Here is a 17,609-nt window from a genome sequence, read left to right as displayed (position 1 = left end):
GTTAATGTCACACAAAATAATTTTTATTAGTAGTCTGTTTGTATTTGTTCACATCAGTCATCAATTCTATTGATTTTTGTGTAATTACTTGTGCATTTCATATGAGATTACAGTTTGTGTTCTTGAAGGTTGTGTTTTATATGGGATAGACGCAGCCAACAAAATCCTTCTATCCATATTTACTGTTATTTGCAGTAGATTTGGCTTCTATGATTAGCTGAGGCTTGTTCTTTTCATCTTGATATCCTTGGTGATCACAGTGTGGTGATATTTTGGTATATCTGCATGTCTTCATGCCTTACTCATCAACGTTATGCTAGTTCTACACGCTTAATAATGTTCTGTGTATGCTCTGCCAATGCAAGCCCTTCCATGCCTGGTTAGAAAGTTTGTAAGAAAAGCAAGTATATTATTGACCACTTCCTGGTTTCTGGAATAGGCATGTTTGTCTGATATTTTTTTTTTTTTTTTTTTTTTTTTTGTATGTGTGGTTTTTTTTTTCTGAAGTACAATGCCACAAAAAATCCAACTCAAGTGTTTATGTTTTGGTCAGTTCTCTAGCTTCTAATTGCCTAATGTCCTTTCTCTGCTTCTGCAAATAAAGCAATATTTAAAGAAAATGGCCCCTCATTAAAATTGAGGGGAAAAGAATGGTGTGATATGGTGCCTCTGGTTGTCCAAGACATGGGGTTTTTTTTGAAGGAAGGAACTTTTTCTATGTTTGAGATGGAATGATTTGGTAATATCGGTCTACTAACTGATTCTGATAATGGAATGCTTTTAATATTTCCTGGACCATGTTTGTAAGTCTTACTTTCCACCTTCATTTTTTTGAGGGAGCACATCCTATATCTCAACTCGACAATGATGTTTATAGTATTAAAAAAATTGTCAGTGTTCCATCTACTGTGTTGATAAGAAATGATGCAGTGCTTCATAAAGCACTGCTAAAGTTTGTATATCATGAAATTTACAGTGAATATATTTTCATAAATACAGAAAGGGTTGACAGGAGGGGGTTTCAAGATTTTTGTTTATCACTTTTCTTAGATCACGTTAGCTTTTAAATAATCCTTATCTTCACTTTTTTATAGCCATGAAGCTGATGACTGCTTTAGTGAATGTGGCATTAAATCTTAGTATTAACATGGACAATACACAACGGCAGTATGAAGCAGAACGAAATAAAATGATTGGGAAACGAGCTAATGATAGGCTGGAACTCTTGCTACAGAAAAGAAAGGAGGTGAGTACAACTTTCTGTAGTTGGTGTGCATAGGATGTGTTGATAAATTACAGTAATTAATCTTGTTCTGTAATTTGTTTGGGGTTTTTTTGGTAAAGGTAGTCCTCTGTTTCGTTCTTTAACTTGTTTAACGTTTGAAAAACTTTGAAAGGTGCTTTTACTGTCTGGTTTTCTGTAAAAAGACATAAACATAGACTTTAATTTTTTTAGGTAGTGCCATCTTAGTAAAGTTAGCAAGAGAGACTGCAATCAGTAATAGATGATTTCTTGTTGTATTTTTTGACCAGTTTCCTAAACTGAATTCAAATAAATAGCAAAATTTACCATATATTGACTGTTTCTGGCTTCTAGAGAAACACCCCCACCCCCCTGCCCCAATCTTGGGGTAAAACACTGCTTTTATGATGCCAACACCAATCTCAGCAGAAACTGTTTCAAGGCTTTAGATAAGTTTTTTTCTTCCACAGAAAACACTATCAAAATTGAAAATGCAATCTATTTCTATTTTCTTTCTTTTTGTGTAAGAGGTACTTGCTGATTCATTGCTGACAGTGCTGTCTTGTTGAAAGCCCAGATTCATTCACGTTTAAGTTTTTATTTTTGGTGAACTGGTGTTCTGTTTTGGGCTTTTTTTTGTTTGTTTGTTTTAGACATTAGAAATAACCTTCTTATGATGGAAGGAAGCATCTCACTTTTGCTCATCAACTTTTGTGCTGTTAACTGTTAATGTTTTTACTTTCTTGACAATTCAGATGAACTAACAACTTCCATCTTCTGTTCATCTCGCGAAGATCTCTTGCAATTTGAGACTGATCCCTTAAACACCCATTAAATGTGGTTGTGCTAGATGCACATGCCAGACCAGTATTCAGAGTAATACACTGATACACAGGAAAGGCAGTCATGTGAGAAACAAGGCTTTTCTCATCTCAGTCTTCTTACAAATATTGGCTTTTAGGATTTCCTACCAGCTTTTCTAGTTTTGGTTTTGATTTTCTGTTTTTCTTGTACTAAATGAAAGTAAGCTGCTAAGTAATGTTCAATTGTTTGATTTCAGGTTTTGTTTCATTTATATTGCAGCCTTACCCAGTACTAAAATTCACTTTATTAATTGATTCTTTCTGCATGTCTTTTTTTTTAATATTTTGAAATCTCCGCACACATACCCCTACACCCACCCACCCATTTCAAAGGCTACTGGGGGCAAGTGTTAGATTTAGGCTCAGATCATGTTAAATATTTTGCTTTGTTAATCCTTTTCTCCTGCTGCTTAGTCTTTTTCTTCTGACTGTATTTCCTTACAGTTTTTCCTTTCTTCCATAAATTCCTAAATTTTGTGATGGGGTGGAAATTGTTCTTGCTGGTTTTCTGAACTCGTGTAGGAGGGGTCCTTTACCTTTTGTATCCATTCCCATGCATGTGTGCGGCGTGCATGCCCTCCACCCCTTATCGGGGTAATAGCTCCGGTGATTTCTTTGTGGGGATTTTTGGGTGGTGTGTGGTTGGGTTGGGGTTTTCTTTGTGGTGGGTGTTTTGGGTTTGTGTCCCCCTGTCACTGTTCCCCACCCCACCCCAATCTGATCACTGAAACTTGGACTTTCTCAGCCCTTAACTATTCTTACTGACATCGCCTCAATTTGTCCTACCTTTAAAGTTCAAACTGCAAAAAGAATATGCTTGTCTGCTGATAATATTTAGATGTTGTCAAATCTTTTAACTGACTTCCTTGCATTTTCAAAGCAAATAGAATTTTCTGTGTTCTTGAAACACTGCATGTATCACTTTTCAGCTCACTTGCATACCTTTCTTTTGTGGTGTTTACTCTGAGACTAGATTTGTCTCCTCCATTATTTTTCGGCTTTATATTCTGAAATTAATTTTTTTTGCAACACCTTACTCAGTTTCTGCTTTTTTTTTTTCCTCCTGAGTAATGGATGAATAGGAAGGAGGTATTCAAAACAGTGGATGCTGCTCATGTAGCCATTTGCAGTTCTTTCAGTATCTTGTGTTTTTAGATTATAAATTCTTTAGCACGCAGAAAAGATTCCTTGTAATGTGGTTCACATGATTTGGGTATTGTTCTAATAATACGTGTCCATAAAAACCATAGTGTATTAAAAATCGAGCTGAGCATTGGGCTTAAAGTTGCTAGAAGATTAAATCAAGTTTTTTTATAAATAACTTAAAAAGGACCTTGCAGAAACCTAAGATGTCTCTGTTACAGCTGAAGAACAATTTTCAAATGGTCAGAATCACTAAAATTTTTATGCTGTGGTGGATATAATTTGTTAAATAATAGCTTATTGTACTGTGAAACACATTTGTGAACGTTTTAAGGAAAGGATTTAGTGGCCACACTTGCAAATGTTAGTTTGTCTAGCATCAGCACTGTCTGATCCGAACTGTAGAAGTGTTGCTCACTGTTATGTACTCTGTTAATTTTTTCAGCTTCAGGAAAATCAGGATGAAATAGAAAACATGATGAATGCAATATTTAAAGGTGTTTTTGTGCATAGATACCGGTAAGTTTCTCTTAGCAAGTAATTTTTACCTTTTGTTAATTTATTTGGGAAGCTGGTGACAAGTTGTTTCTAATTACTGATCTGTTTGATTCTACTGTCCCACTTCTCTCCACAGAGATGCAATTGCTGAAATAAGAGCTATATGTATTGAAGAGATTGGAATATGGATGAAGATGTACAGTGACGCCTTTCTCAATGACAGCTACTTAAAATATGTAGGGTGGACTATGCATGATAAGGTAAGCTGCATTGAGGGAAAGGAGCAGAATCATGAAGGATAACTACACAGTTTTGGTTGCTGATCTTGCCAGGCTAGGTTCTGATCTCTTAACTGTTTTAATCAGTCACTGTTTTCCTTATCACTGAGAAGCACTGGCATTTCAGCATTTATATCAACTAGGCTTGACTCCTTTGAATATTGTAGAGAGTATATATAGATTTTTAAGAAACTGTTATTTGTAAGGAAATGGCTTTTTCTATTTATTTATTGCTGATACAGACTTCTACTTTATGATACTTAACTATTTAAAATTAATGCATTTCACATTAAATAATCCAGTCGTATAGCCTGGCAGTTTCTCTGTTTTGCCAAGTTAAGAAACTTTTTAGCGTTCTCAGCTAGCTGTAAAAAGCATGGGAAAAGTCCCCTTTTGTGCCGAGTGCCTCAAGCTGTTACTTACCAGCTAGAGATTATTCCCTGCTCGGAGTGGTTAACAGATACAGTTTAGAAATACTCCTTGATTCGTTGTTGAGTCAGCACATTGTCTCGGTTCTTGCATTGGAGACTTTGAGGTGTTGAATTTGAAGCGAAAGAAATGAGGGATGCTCACTTATGCTATTGCTCTTTATGGGTTTGATATCAGAAAACCAATAAGGTCTGGCAGTGGCGTGATAAGAAACTACATGAAGTCAGTCATCCTAGATGTTTGAAAAGTACTTCTGTATCTATGCATTAAAACATGTTCCCTGCTAAAGTAGATCTTGTACTTCAGGAGAAATATTTCTTTGCCTACTTGGTAATTCTGATCTAACAAGATCTGGTCATTAGTGATATAGGTGGTGCCAGTTTTAATTAAGTGAAAGGAAACATATAGAATTTACTTAGAAATATCTTGAGCATTTAGAGTACATCTTTTAAGAATGAAACAAGTCTATTTTGACTTACAGAGACAGTAACTGTGGTAAGACACTGGGGGTTTGCCTTTGGGTTTTTTTGTTTTTCTTTCATTGGCTTGTTACAAACAAGGACATATTCTTATGTTGTTAACATAATTGCTGATAGTATATCTTGACAGCATTTAATCTTTGTCTTTGAATTAATTCAGACTGAAAGGAACCTGTATGATTTGAAGATTGCATCTGTATCCTATACTTCTAATTCAGTTCTTATTTTTATTTTAGCAAGGAGAAGTAAGACTCAAATGCCTAACTGCTTTGCAAGGGCTTTACTATAATAAAGAGCTTAATTCCAAATTGGAACTCTTCACCAGTCGATTCAAGGTTAGTGTAACTTCATATTTTGAAGAATGTATGAATTTTTTTAAAGTTGTATTACACTTCTTTCCTCTTTGAAAATACTTTCTTTTGTGTTCTTAGGATAGAATTGTGTCTATGACTCTTGACAAAGAATACGATGTTGCAGTCCAAGCAATAAAATTACTCACTCTTGTTTTACAGTAAGTACATGTATATCTCCTTATCTGACCTACGACAAATATTAAAATTGAAAAGTATTTCTTACACCTTTGGGATGGGACAGCAGCTTGACAGAATTCAGGTAGTCCAAAGTCTAGAGAAATGTCTGTGCATCTTACACTTAGATTGGAATTTCAGAAGCAATCTGGCTAGAACAGTGCTAGAAACTTGGAATTCAGCTTCCCTAATTTGAAGCCATCATGGAATATTTGAACTGAAGAAATTCGTGATGCGTTGAACATTACACAGTAGTTGAACTTTTGAGCATAACCTTCTACCAAATGCTCATATTTCATAAGTAATTTTTGTTTAGGAAGACTTTGGAACTAAACTATCTTGTTTTGGGTTTTAGGATGATAAATTGAAGGAAAAAAAATAAGAATCTTCTTCATTTCCATCTCCCTCGTTGGAGTTTGGTCTCTGTTGACTCAGCTGCCTTTTTTTTTTTTCCTTTCCATCTTTCCATCCCCACCCCTAGGAGTAGTGAAGAAGTTCTGACTGCAGAAGACTGTGAAAATGTCTACCATCTGGTTTATTCAGCTCATCGGCCAGTAGCAGTTGCCGCAGGGGAATTTCTTTATAAAAAGTAAGGTGGAGAAATTAGAGTTAACTTCTTGTCCCTGTAGATTTTAGTGGGTGCATTAATGCTGTGATTCTCATTAGTTTTAATTAAGAAAAGGAAAAACTGAATAATGAAGTGGCCTTAAGAAGAAATAACGTACAGAAAATGTAACACTACTATAGGTTTTTCAACTGTTGCAGTTTTTCTTAATAGGAAATAGAGAGCAATTTTGTGGGCTGTGCTTTAAAAGCTTGTACCTACAGGGAATTATAGTAAAGACATGCCTCTGTCTTTTCCTTTCCCGTCCTTCCTGTGTTCTGTGAAACATCTTAAAATGCTTACATAGTTTGGTACCTAAAACTTGTGCTTGCATCATAACAAATGTGTAACTTGTGCTTGAATTATAACGAGTATTTTCCTGTTTGGAGTCCACCACCAAAGCTGGCTGATAATAACCATTTTATAAAGTACTTTTCTAGTTAAAAAATGGGACGGGATGCACAAGCAGTGGGGAGTTTCAACACGTATGTCTGGTGTGTAAGGAAACAAAATCAGGTTTCCATCTAATACTGTACAGACCTTCTCCCAGTATTTCTTTGCTGCTTTAATGACTCATGAGGAGGTTCAGAAAATACAGCTTGCTAAAGAGGAGCATGGGAGCTCAATTGCATGCAATTACCACTGTTTGTGAAGTGTGTTGTCATAATTATACATTCCACTAGAAACAATCAGTGAAATACCAACTCAGCATATATAAAATTGTTAAAATGATGTGTCCCAAATTACTTCCTTTCAAAACAAAATGTGAAGCCAAGCAGCAAGGTGTTCAGTGTGTGTCTGTAAAAACCAGTATCTTGATGTGAATTACCACATGAGTATCTTGATATGGGTTGCCACATGACCGTGGCAAAGGCAATGAAGAAGAAACTTGTCCTGAAATACCTTTTCCTACAGGCTTTTCAGCCGCAGAGATGCTGAAGATGATGGAATACTTAAAAGGAGGGGAAGACAAAGTCCAAATGCTAATCTTGTGAAAACATTAGTGTTTTTCTTTTTGGAAAGTGAAGTAAGTTGAGTTTCAGGGATATCCTTGTTTTTGTGGAATGTGTTCTTTTTTCTCTGTTTTGTTTAGTTGGGTTTTTTGTAGTCAGTTTTGTTTTGAATTTCATTTCTTGTTGTTTTTCTTTTCCCCACTTATTGGTTAATAACCATGAATCTGTTACAGTTTTCCTATACAACCTGGGGATCAAAGAATGTTTTGTGTGGTGGTGTTTATTTGAAGGATCTGTCTAGCGTGCAGTGTTGAGACAGGCTATGAGCTCTACTCTTATCAAATATTCTTCCATCATTCTTCATGCTAATATATAGGTGGGAAGGAATTGTGATTTAGGAGATTTTAAGGGAGGAGGTAAAAAAAAACCACCAAAACAAGCACCACCACCACCCCCACCCCCCCCCATTCCCCAAGTTCTGACAGATCTTGTAGCACTACTCTTTGTAGTAGTTGGTTTGGATTCATATCTTTAAGTTACTTGGGGAAGAGAGCTTCTGTTGAGAGAGCTCGCAAAATTTTCTCTCTTTTTTTGCCACAGACAGGAGCCAAGTGAGAAAAATACCGTGTATTATAGCAAGTTCTGTAATGAACTTCATTGCTGATAAAGAAAAATACTTAATCTATTCTCATTTTAGTTGCATGAACATGCTGCTTATCTTGTGGACAGCATGTGGGACTGTGCAACAGACCTTTTGAAGGACTGGGAATGTATGAACAGTCTTCTGTTGGAGGAGCCTCTGAATGGAGAAGAACGTAAGATTTTTTTGTAGAGCTCTATATTGCTATGCAGTTTCTGTTAATCTTGATTTATGAGGAAACAAGATGTTTATATTTATGACTCCCCACATATTCTGTATTTTTACATGTCTGTAATAAATCACTGATACTAATTATAAAATGTGAGGAATAGAAAGAGATCACTTCTGGTATGGAAGAACAATGGTGGGGAGCAAAGAGGGAGAAAAGAGAGAGAATAAGCATGCAGTGTCCAGTTGCCCTGTTGTTCCACAGGTTCAGGCTGCACTTCTGGTATTAGAGAAACTTAAGTTGCTTGTGAAATGGGTTTATTTATTGAGTGTTAAAACTACCCTATGGAAAGAAAGTCATCTCTTCAATGACAGTAAAACCAAACAAACCCCCTTGCATAATTCTGTAATTCATAGGTCTTAGTAAATGGACCTCTAAAAAATGAAAAGGAACTAAAATGATTATAAAACTTGGTATTTGTTTCATCCTGTCCCGTGACTCATCCAGGGATATTCCCTGAATTTTAGAATATTTTATTGTGTTGCTTTATAAGGTGCTTATCCTCTCTGTCCTCTGTGCCACCCCCACCCTTGGAAATGAGCCGTTGGCTTAAATGCATTTCTTCTTTTCTTTTAAAAAAAATCAACAACGTATTTTGATCCTTAGATACTAGTGGAAAATGAGAAATCAAGCTGTGTATTAACATCTGTTTCTTAAATTTCAGCTTTAACGGATAGACAGGAAAGTGCACTGATTGAAATAATGCTTTGTACAATTCGGCAAGCAGCTGAATGTCATCCTCCTGTGGGAAGAGGAACAGGCAAAAGGGTAGGAAGGAAAAAGCTACTTGTCTCGAGATGTGGGAATGGCTATGTGGGGACAGTGTGGGAAGAAGCAGGTTGTAGGTGGTTGCTGCTGAAGGGACTGGAGTCAGAAATTTAGCTTCAGTCTCCACAGCCTTCACTACCTGGCTAGTTCACTTTTTCCTGGACTCTGGTGCATGCTTCATACTGTTCGGACTATTGCATTTGTTTTTACTATTAGAAGTAGTACATAATTGATTTTTAAAGAAGTATTGGTTGGAAAGGAGAACAAAAACCAATGTCTGGGAAAGTGAAAACTATTTTCAGTTTCAAAGGGTGAAATCAGGGAAGGGAATATACTTCATAGGCTCTTTGGAAGGAGGGCAGTCCAGCCAGTTGGTTTTCTCTGATTATATAGAGTTTAGGCAGCTCTCTTTTAATGGGGCATTAAGCAGGGAAGGGAACTGCTTTCAAGACTTTTTGCAGCTTTTGGTAAGAAACCCATTTAGGTACAGATTGGAAAATTGTATGAAGATCAGATTGACATATGAATTGAATACATTTCATTAAAAATCATAAATAAGCTGAAAGGTTTGCTGTTCTGTCATTGTCAAGAGAAGCATGCTGATCATGGTATTTTGTTGCAGGGTAGGTAAACCTTTTGTTCTAGATTGTCAGTTCTGTTCTCAAGATACTCTCAGTAGTAGGTGTAACTTTGAATTACATTTTTTGGGTGGTGAATGTATTTTTTTAATTGGCTTTTTTTTTTTTACTACATTGATACTTTACAATTGTATTAGAAGGTCTGTGTACCTAATTGTCATTTCATTAATGAAAATGAAACTTTGCACCAGAACTTGAAATTGTAAAACTCTCTCAATACCAATATTTTAGGTGCTGACAGCAAAGGAAAAGAAAACACAGTTAGATGACAGGACAAAAATTACTGAACTTTTTGCAGTGGCACTTCCTCAGTTGCTAGCAAAGGTAGGTGTAATTCCATTTCTTGCTGATGGACTGTTGAAATAAATGTAGTAACACATACACATGTAAATATATATGTAGTTTCTGTAACTAACTGTATGTCTTGCACAAGTCTTCTTTTTTTCTTACTAGTCTTTGTTAGTATTTGATTGTTCTATAACAAATTGTGATGTCCAAGACACTTTCATTTAAACATTTTTCTTTGTCAATTTTACAGTATTCTGTAGATGCAGAAAAGGTCACCAACTTATTGCAGTTGCCACAGTACTTTGATTTGGAAATTTATACAACAGGGCGATTAGAAAAGGTAAGGTAACATTTAATAACACTTAATACAGAAGGAGAAAACCCACAATTTAGACTTAGTCATTGGAATTCCAGTCACCATTGTAGGTGTGGGGTTTTTTTGAGTGAGACCTTATTTATTGTAACCCTTATTGAGAATGAGACTTGGACTTCAGAATTGTTACTGTATTCTTAGAGACACTGGAAGTTGGAGTTTTCTAAGGCCTCTATAGCAATAGAGAATCTTGCCAGTTCGATGGATTTTTTGCGAGAGCATTTATTTTTTGGTTATGGTCATGTCTGAGGTATGCTGCCAGACAGATAAAGCTTGTAGAAGTAGCTTGATAATTCTCTTTTTCATGCAATGAAGACGGTGGTGTATTAGTTTCAGTGATCATAAAAAGGCAAAAGCTACCAGATGACAAATTATGTAGTTACCGCTCTCATTTTATCTGCTGTGGGGATGAAGTTGGGGTAAGCTGTTCTCACCTCTGTTTTCTCCTTCTCAAATGCAATATTTTGCTCTATTGTGAAGCAAGTAGCTGGAAATCATTAGGGTCAAAACAGCCATAAAATGTTTAGTTGACAGCATAACCTAGCAGTGATAGAGCAGCAGTGAGCAACTCAGGTTGAAGGAAGGCATGTAAGAACAACTGAAGTTGGTTTCAGTGCTGATACTTGAGTGTTATGAAACTAAATCTTCAATTATACAGCTTTTAAGACGATTTATAAATGTTTGTGTGAGTGGGAGATAAATGCTTCTGTGTTGTTCAGTTGTCACTGGAAATTCAAGTGTTGGATGAAACCATACTGACAATTGCAAATTTTTAATGACTTTTAAAATGCATTGAATCTTTAGCCTTTGACAAGCTCCTACTTAATTTTTGCTAAATAGATTTTTTACTGAGAAGCTTCATGAGCTTTATAGAAGTTGTGTTCTGTATCATAGTTACAAAAGTAATAAATTGATTTTATCTTTTAAAATTCCTTAAGGTTAATTCAAGATATGTGCACACGCATGCGTGTATATATATGAATACATAATTTTTTTCCATGCCTCATCTTTCTTGTAGCATTTGGATGCCTTACTGCGACAAATCCGGGATATTGTGGAGAAGCACACAGATATAGATGTTTTGGAAGCCTGTTCCAAAACGTACCACGCTCTCTGTAATGAAGAATTCACAATCTTTAACAGGGTTGACATTGCAAGAAGTCAGTTAATAGATGAACTGGCAGACAAGTTTAATCGTCTTCTTGAAGACTTCCTGCAAGAGGTATTTTAATATGCAAGATCAACGTTTCCTGCCCTTGTAAAATATTTCCAGTATGTTGTTCTGCCTTCCCATGCAAGTCAGTGAGTTTAGGGGTGGAAATTTCCCTCTGACTTTCAAACCTGCTAAGTGAAGCACAATAATACAACAGTATCATTGCTGTGATTATGTGATCTCGGACTGTTCTTTTATACAATGACAGTGAGTCTTTAATCTCTTGTTGATAAGTGTCTTTTGGGAATTTGAGCTAAGTTTCAGATAAACTACAAAATTACGTAAACTTTTCACCTTTAGGTTCTTAAGCTGATGCTTTTGAGAGATGTAGCATTGTAATTCCACTAGGATTCTTCTCAGGTGTACTAGTGTTGCTAGTCTTGCCCTGTGATTGCACGTTGCTGTTGTTAAAATCTCTAGAAAACACTCCCCCTCCCTTCCTGAATGCAAGCAGATGCAGTTAATAGCTTAAAAATTGCTTTGTTCCCACACTGTGCTAATCTGAAGAGTGCGAATTTTCTAATACAGTATTTAACTTCGCTACGTGGGTTCTCTGACATTCAGACAAAACTTGTTTCTCCTCCTCCTCATACGTGATAAGGAGCATGGGAGGTTTCTCTGGCGGCTTCATTCTCCACACTTCACGGATGCAGACTTATTTTATCAAGCTTTACTCTTGTTCCTCTTGCTTATTGGCCTGAACCAGGACTCCACTCTAGAAACCCTAGGCATACATGGACTATGTAAGAAATGTGCCTAGTAATCCATTTATTTCTCCCTTTGTGAGGGGAAGGAAGAGGTAAAGCAAGGAAATGAAATGTCAGACAGTTGGCTTGAAGGGAAATGGCAAATGCTGCGGTAGAGGTGTTGACATCTGTAGTGCTTGAGGTTGTGCAACAACAGAAAGTGAAATGCATGGGACTTGTAGTATCTCTGGTACACTGAGGAGGAGTTTCTGTGACCTTAGAGTTTATCATGCGTACTTACATAGGTAGTTCTTGGACCCTTTCCTTTTTACTCCTTTTCTTTCTCTAAATGCAAGTTTGTCAGAACTTGTGGGAAAATTAGAACAGAACACATTCTTACCTCTGTCAAAGGCTTTTTCCTGTGATTAAAGTAAGATTGAGGTAGTGACCTGTGGCCCATCTAGTCCAGTATCTATTGTCTGACAGTGGCCTCTGCTGGATTCTTCAGAGAAAATTGAAGCACCTACATAATAACATTGTATTCTGCTAGCCTAGACTTTTTTTCCCTCCTTCTCCCTCCTCCCCACCCCCCTCTTCTGTTTCTCCTTGTGCTGCTATTTCTAAACATGAACTGCTACTTTCACTCTGAAACTCTTTTAACTATTCTAAAACCAAATGTGTCATTGATAAATAATTTAAATACAGTTCTCTCTGGTGGTTGTTGGTTCAGTTTAGGGGTGGGTGTTTGTGTTTTGGGGCTTGGTGTTATTAAATTTGGGTGTTGGGGTTTTTTTGTTCCTTTTTTTTGGTGTGTTTTTATCTTTAGTTCCTTAGTTTGCTTAGTATACATTGCTTGGGATTCTTACTATATGATTATTAAATAGGGGGAGGAACCTGATGAAGATGATGCATATCAAGTCTTGTCAACACTGAAAAGAATCACTGCTTTTCACAAGTAAGTAGGCTTCTGCAAACATCTGTCAGGGTTTGTGGTGTGTGGGATTCTTTTTGTTTGTTTTTAATTTGATATCTTAACTTTTTAATGCAACTTGGAGGTTTTTTTGTTTCGCATGAATGTTTAGTGTTGTGCACAACATCACACGTTTTGAATATATGAAGAAATACATACAAAACTGAAATCATCTGGGCTTTTTTTTTTGTTGGTTTGGTTGGGGCTTTTTTGTATTGTTGGGGTTTGGGGGAGTATTCATGGCGGGTATTTTTTTGGTGGTTGCTTTTAAAAATGTTTTAGACCAGTTAAACTTTTACTGGTTGTTAACATCACATTGCAGAAATGATGATAGTTAAATTACATCTTTGCTTTATTTCTAATGCTTCCAGTGCACATGACCTATCAAGATGGGACTTGTTTGGCTGCAACTACAAGTTATTGAAAACTGGCATTGAAAATGGAGACATGCCAGAACAGGTCTGTAGTTAAAATGTGTTTTTTACGTACAACAATAAATAGCTTTTGTTGCTGTCTTTTATTGGTCTTTGTCATCTAACATGTTTTTTTTTTTTTCCTTTTGATTTCAGATCGTTATTCATGCACTGCAGTGTACTCATTATGTAATCCTTTGGCAGCTAGCAAAAATTACTGAAAGCAGTTCCACAAAGGTATGCCTCGTGCCAGTTGTATTAGTAAATAAACGTTTGTACATACCTGCAGTATCATCAAGTGGGAACTCTGATGGTGTGAATTAAGACTAAGATTTTCTTGTTGTTGCTGTTTTGGGTTTTTTTTTTTTGGGGGGTGGGGGTGGGGTGGGTGTTGGGTTCCCCCCCCCCCCCCCCCCCCCCCCCCGTTATACTGATACATGCCTAAATCTGCTTTTCTAGTAAGTTCTTCAAAATTCATCATTTTGGTAGTGGAATGTTTGACTTTTAAACCTAGAATTTCTCTATAAATTGTTACATTTTCAATATTTAAATGTCATACTATGTTTAATTTGGTAGAATTTTAAAGTTATTGCAGTAAATTAATGCAATACCTGTTAGTCTGGCACAGCAACAATGCTGAGGAGGGATAGAATACCAATTATAAACCACAGCATAGTCAGTCTTACTACTCCAGTAGTGGGTTTGAACTGTGAAACGGTGAAGTGTCAGTGAGACAGAAGAATTTGCATACTGTCGTAGTAGTATTACTGCTTAGTATGTTGTAATCCTACTTTTTGCTCTTCATCAGCATGAAGTTATTAAGTTAAATTTCAAACTTTCTCAGGGAATAGTAAGAGGGACTGTTCTGGTTCTATGTATAGTAATCTTGAAGGGCAAAGCTCTGGCAAATGTCATCTTTCTAATTTCACTTCTTGAAAATCTTGGAGGAAGGATTAGGGTTTCTTGTGTCCACTGGATAGCGTTGCTTCAGGAGGGTGATTAGGTGGTTTGATGTGTGGACTGCTTAATGAAAGATGGGTTTAGAACGGAGTTCGTAAGCACTGAAACATTTTGATGATTTCTTTAACTAAAAATAAAAGCTGTAATCAAACACTTTTTCTGGAAGCCCTCTGCAGTCCTGTAAGAAGGGTACATTTTGTGTCCTTTCGCCAGAAACTTATGGTGGAGTTGTACTTTCTTATTGGAGTTACTGATAACAACACATCTTTGTCAGAGGTGAAATAAGTACGCTTTTCAGGTTTTTAAAATACATTGATAGCCACAGTTACAATTAATTTAAGAAGTAAGTTGTAGGCATCTGCTGTAATTTGCTAGGGAGAAAACAATTCATTACATTAAAAGATATATAATCAATACATTTTAATTTGTGATTATTGTAATAATGGATTATTAACTAAACTTACTTGAATGTGATGTATATTTTTTTCTTCAGGGTATGGTAGTATGAGCTGGTAGATACAGCAGTGGAGAAGCATGCTCTATTACTTGTACTAATGGTTTCTATAACAGGACACGTTTGAGGTTATGGTGGTTTTTTCTTTTTTTTTTCTTCTCTTTTTTTCTTTTTTCTTTTCTCTTTTTTCTTTTTTTTTTTTTTTTTTTTTTTATCCTTATCACATTAACACTTCACTAGTCCAATAAACAATCTTGGCCTTACTGATTCAGTAATTGCAAGCTGAAGATGTGTTAAATAAATGTGAACTTCAGCGCTGGCTGGCTAGCTAGTTTACCCGTGTAGGTTTTAATGGCTTTTAACATTTCCAAAACTAAAAATACCAAATAGGAAGAGGATATGTAATTGTTGAGAACCACTTCTGTAAGTGAAGGCTTTGTAGGCATTTTTAGTTTATTCTTTAAAGGGTAAATAGGTCTTGAGTTTAGTAATAGTAATAGTGATTAAAGCTTTATCATGATCATGACAGCAGAGGCTGAGCTAAATAGTGAAAGGTTAGGTGAGAAAGGAAGATTAACTTAGCTATTTTTCAGTAAAATGTAATTTGTAATACTTCCAGCAGGAATGAAGAGAACTTACTTGAAAAGTGGTCCTTTATTGAGATAGTTTTCTGCTCCTGTATAATAAAATTTGGTAAATTCAAAGCTTTTGTAAGTTTAATTTCTGAACCACAACTATTTTATTACATTTGACTTCTGCCAAACGTACCAGGTACATACAGAAGTCCCATTAATTTCTGTTCAATGCCAATGTGACATAACAGCAAAGAAGTCGAAGCACAGAACTAGAAGTGACACTATATTTACTATATGTACTGTGCTTAAAGATATTTTTTTTGTTGTTGTTGTTCATTGGTTTTGGGTTTTGTTCTGTGACAGAATTAACCGCTGTGTGCTGTTTGTGAATAGAATGTCTATGGAATTAGCTACATAATACAGGCTGCTAAAATAAAAGACTATAAAATAGCTCAATTTTTATTAAAATTTAAACCAACAATTCTGTATAAAGGAAAGAAAAAATCCCACGTGTCATTCTCTTAACATCAGTATAGTAATCTGAATGGTAAATCTTGAGAGAAAAGGATTTATGTCGGGAAGGTGTTCATATTATACTTAAACTCATAGTCAAGAAGCAGCAGTTGCTTTTGTGATTCCTTTTGAGATTAAATGATGCATTGTACCAGTATGTTACCTTCTTTCTTGAGACTTGGTTTATGTTGCACGGACAGTTTTAAAACTTATCTCAGGGGTATTTCTTTGTCTGAACTGATGCTGTTTACACAGTTGGTCTTTCATAGTATGACCTTCCAGGTTCGACATGGGCTAGAATCTTCATATGATTGAGTTAACACCAACTATGCCGCATATGTGGATGATGTTTGACCAGTTTGATACATTTATTTGCTCATTAATCTACTTTTCTGGAAGTTCTGCGACACTTAGAAAACCACACTGTGGGTTTGTTTTTTTCAATGGAAGAGGGGAAGAAAGCCCCAATTCTCATTTGCCATTTTACTATATCCTTAAGTAGTGAGTTAAAAAAATAAAATAATACCATGTAGCCTCGTCTGTTGTAGTTACAAACAGCTATCGAAAATCTATCCTCTAGGTGGAAAATACAGATATTTTAAAGAGAAAATGCTGTATGCTCTGGGTTGTTGTTGTTGGATTGGGTTGGGTTTGTTTGTTTGAGGTTTTTTCCCCTGTTTTGCTTGTTTACTTGGAGGGTGTGTGTTGGGCTTTTTTTAGATTTGGGTTTGGATTTTTTTCTGTTAGTGAAGTTATTTATTAAAAAAAACTATTTTCCTTCCAACTTCCATTTCTTTTTGCGGTACACAGTATGACAAATTTGAGGAAATTGCTACTTGCTATTTTTATTTGTAATAATGATTTTTAATAACACAGTGGACTTGAATGTTAACTACATATGAGGTCTGTGGTGGATAACTTTGTGAAAATGCGTCTAAATGTGACTAAAACTGAAAAAGAAAAACTGTTATATGAAATCCTTCTCTTTAAAGGAGGATCTTCTACGTCTGAAGAAGCAGATGAGAGTGTTCTGTCAAATCTGTCAACACTACCTGACCAACGTGAACACCGCCGTTAAGGAACAGGTTAGTTAGTGTTTTTAATCCTTGTAGTCTTCTAATATTACACTTCTAAAGCTGTTAAAAAGTTCATCTTGCTAGATTTTTAGTGCTTATGTGGGAATGTGGTCTGTCTTGGATGTTCAGGCTGAATGCCTTTTTAGTGTGAGTAACATACTGTACTTGTATGCTTGCCCTCCTTTAGGTAGTTTAGGTAGGATTTCAGGATCAATCTAAACCTGATTCTTTCAAGTAATTTTAGGCAGCATAAACTTTTATTCAGAGGGGTTGTTTGTTTGTTTCTTTAAACAGTGACCATGCGCCTTCCTGGTTTGTAAGTTAGATAGGAGAGTTCCATTTCAAACTTCTTGCTTACCACGTGGTCATGGCACACACATCCAGCAGAGCTAATTATGGATTCATAGGTTCAGAGCTGGAAGAGCTAGGGATGGCTATTTACAAGAAAGAAGTTACTTTCTTAGTGCTATCTTTGAATGCTTTTACATTTTTGCATTATTTTTTTTGTGGTCACCCATAGGTACACACACACATTGGTCAATTGTTAACAGTATTGTTTAGAGATATTTGGAGACCGTTCTAGCAAATGCTTGGAAGCCTCAACAACAATGTAGTACTTGTAGAAAGTGTGAGCAGTTTTCATTTTACTAGTTTCATTCAACCCCCCATATAGTTGTCCTTTGTGGGGAGAGTTTTAGCTGGAACTAAGTTCCTGTATGTTTCGGGCATGAGGGATGTAGGTATTTAGTCCATGCAAGTAGTGCCTGACATTTCAGGCAGGAGACAAAAGTCCTGT

The 17,609-nt window shown here is 36.0% G+C and overlaps 1 protein-coding gene across 8 annotated transcripts in view; it reads left to right on the top strand.

The window, feature by feature from the left end:
- The window catches only part of STAG2 (stromal antigen 2), an 83,472-nt gene that overhangs the window by 50,052 nt on the left and 15,811 nt on the right, over positions 1 to 17,609 (top strand). For all 8 annotated transcript variants that reach the window (XM_037407759.1, XM_037407756.1, XM_037407760.1 and 5 more), the window contains exons 8-23: positions 1,095 to 1,246; positions 3,695 to 3,768; positions 3,884 to 4,007; positions 5,170 to 5,268; positions 5,365 to 5,444; positions 5,942 to 6,049; positions 6,980 to 7,091; positions 7,715 to 7,832; positions 8,551 to 8,654; positions 9,524 to 9,616; positions 9,831 to 9,920; positions 10,972 to 11,175; positions 12,737 to 12,807; positions 13,194 to 13,281; positions 13,392 to 13,472; positions 16,730 to 16,822. In XM_037407759.1, the coding sequence (XP_037263656.1) occupies positions 1,095 to 1,246; positions 3,695 to 3,768; positions 3,884 to 4,007; positions 5,170 to 5,268; positions 5,365 to 5,444; positions 5,942 to 6,049; positions 6,980 to 7,091; positions 7,715 to 7,832; positions 8,551 to 8,654; positions 9,524 to 9,616; positions 9,831 to 9,920; positions 10,972 to 11,175; positions 12,737 to 12,807; positions 13,194 to 13,281; positions 13,392 to 13,472; positions 16,730 to 16,822 (1,691 nt within the window). The remainder of the gene's footprint in view (positions 1 to 1,094; positions 1,247 to 3,694; positions 3,769 to 3,883; positions 4,008 to 5,169; positions 5,269 to 5,364; positions 5,445 to 5,941; positions 6,050 to 6,979; positions 7,092 to 7,714; positions 7,833 to 8,550; positions 8,655 to 9,523; positions 9,617 to 9,830; positions 9,921 to 10,971; positions 11,176 to 12,736; positions 12,808 to 13,193; positions 13,282 to 13,391; positions 13,473 to 16,729; positions 16,823 to 17,609) is intronic.

Source organism: Falco rusticolus, chromosome 14, assembly GCF_015220075.1.
Source record: "Falco rusticolus isolate bFalRus1 chromosome 14, bFalRus1.pri, whole genome shotgun sequence".
In the NCBI taxonomy this organism is placed as follows: Eukaryota; Metazoa; Chordata; class Aves; order Falconiformes; family Falconidae; genus Falco; species Falco rusticolus.
The sequence above is the reverse complement of the archived record's forward strand: the minus strand, read 5'-3'. Positions and strand labels throughout refer to the sequence as shown.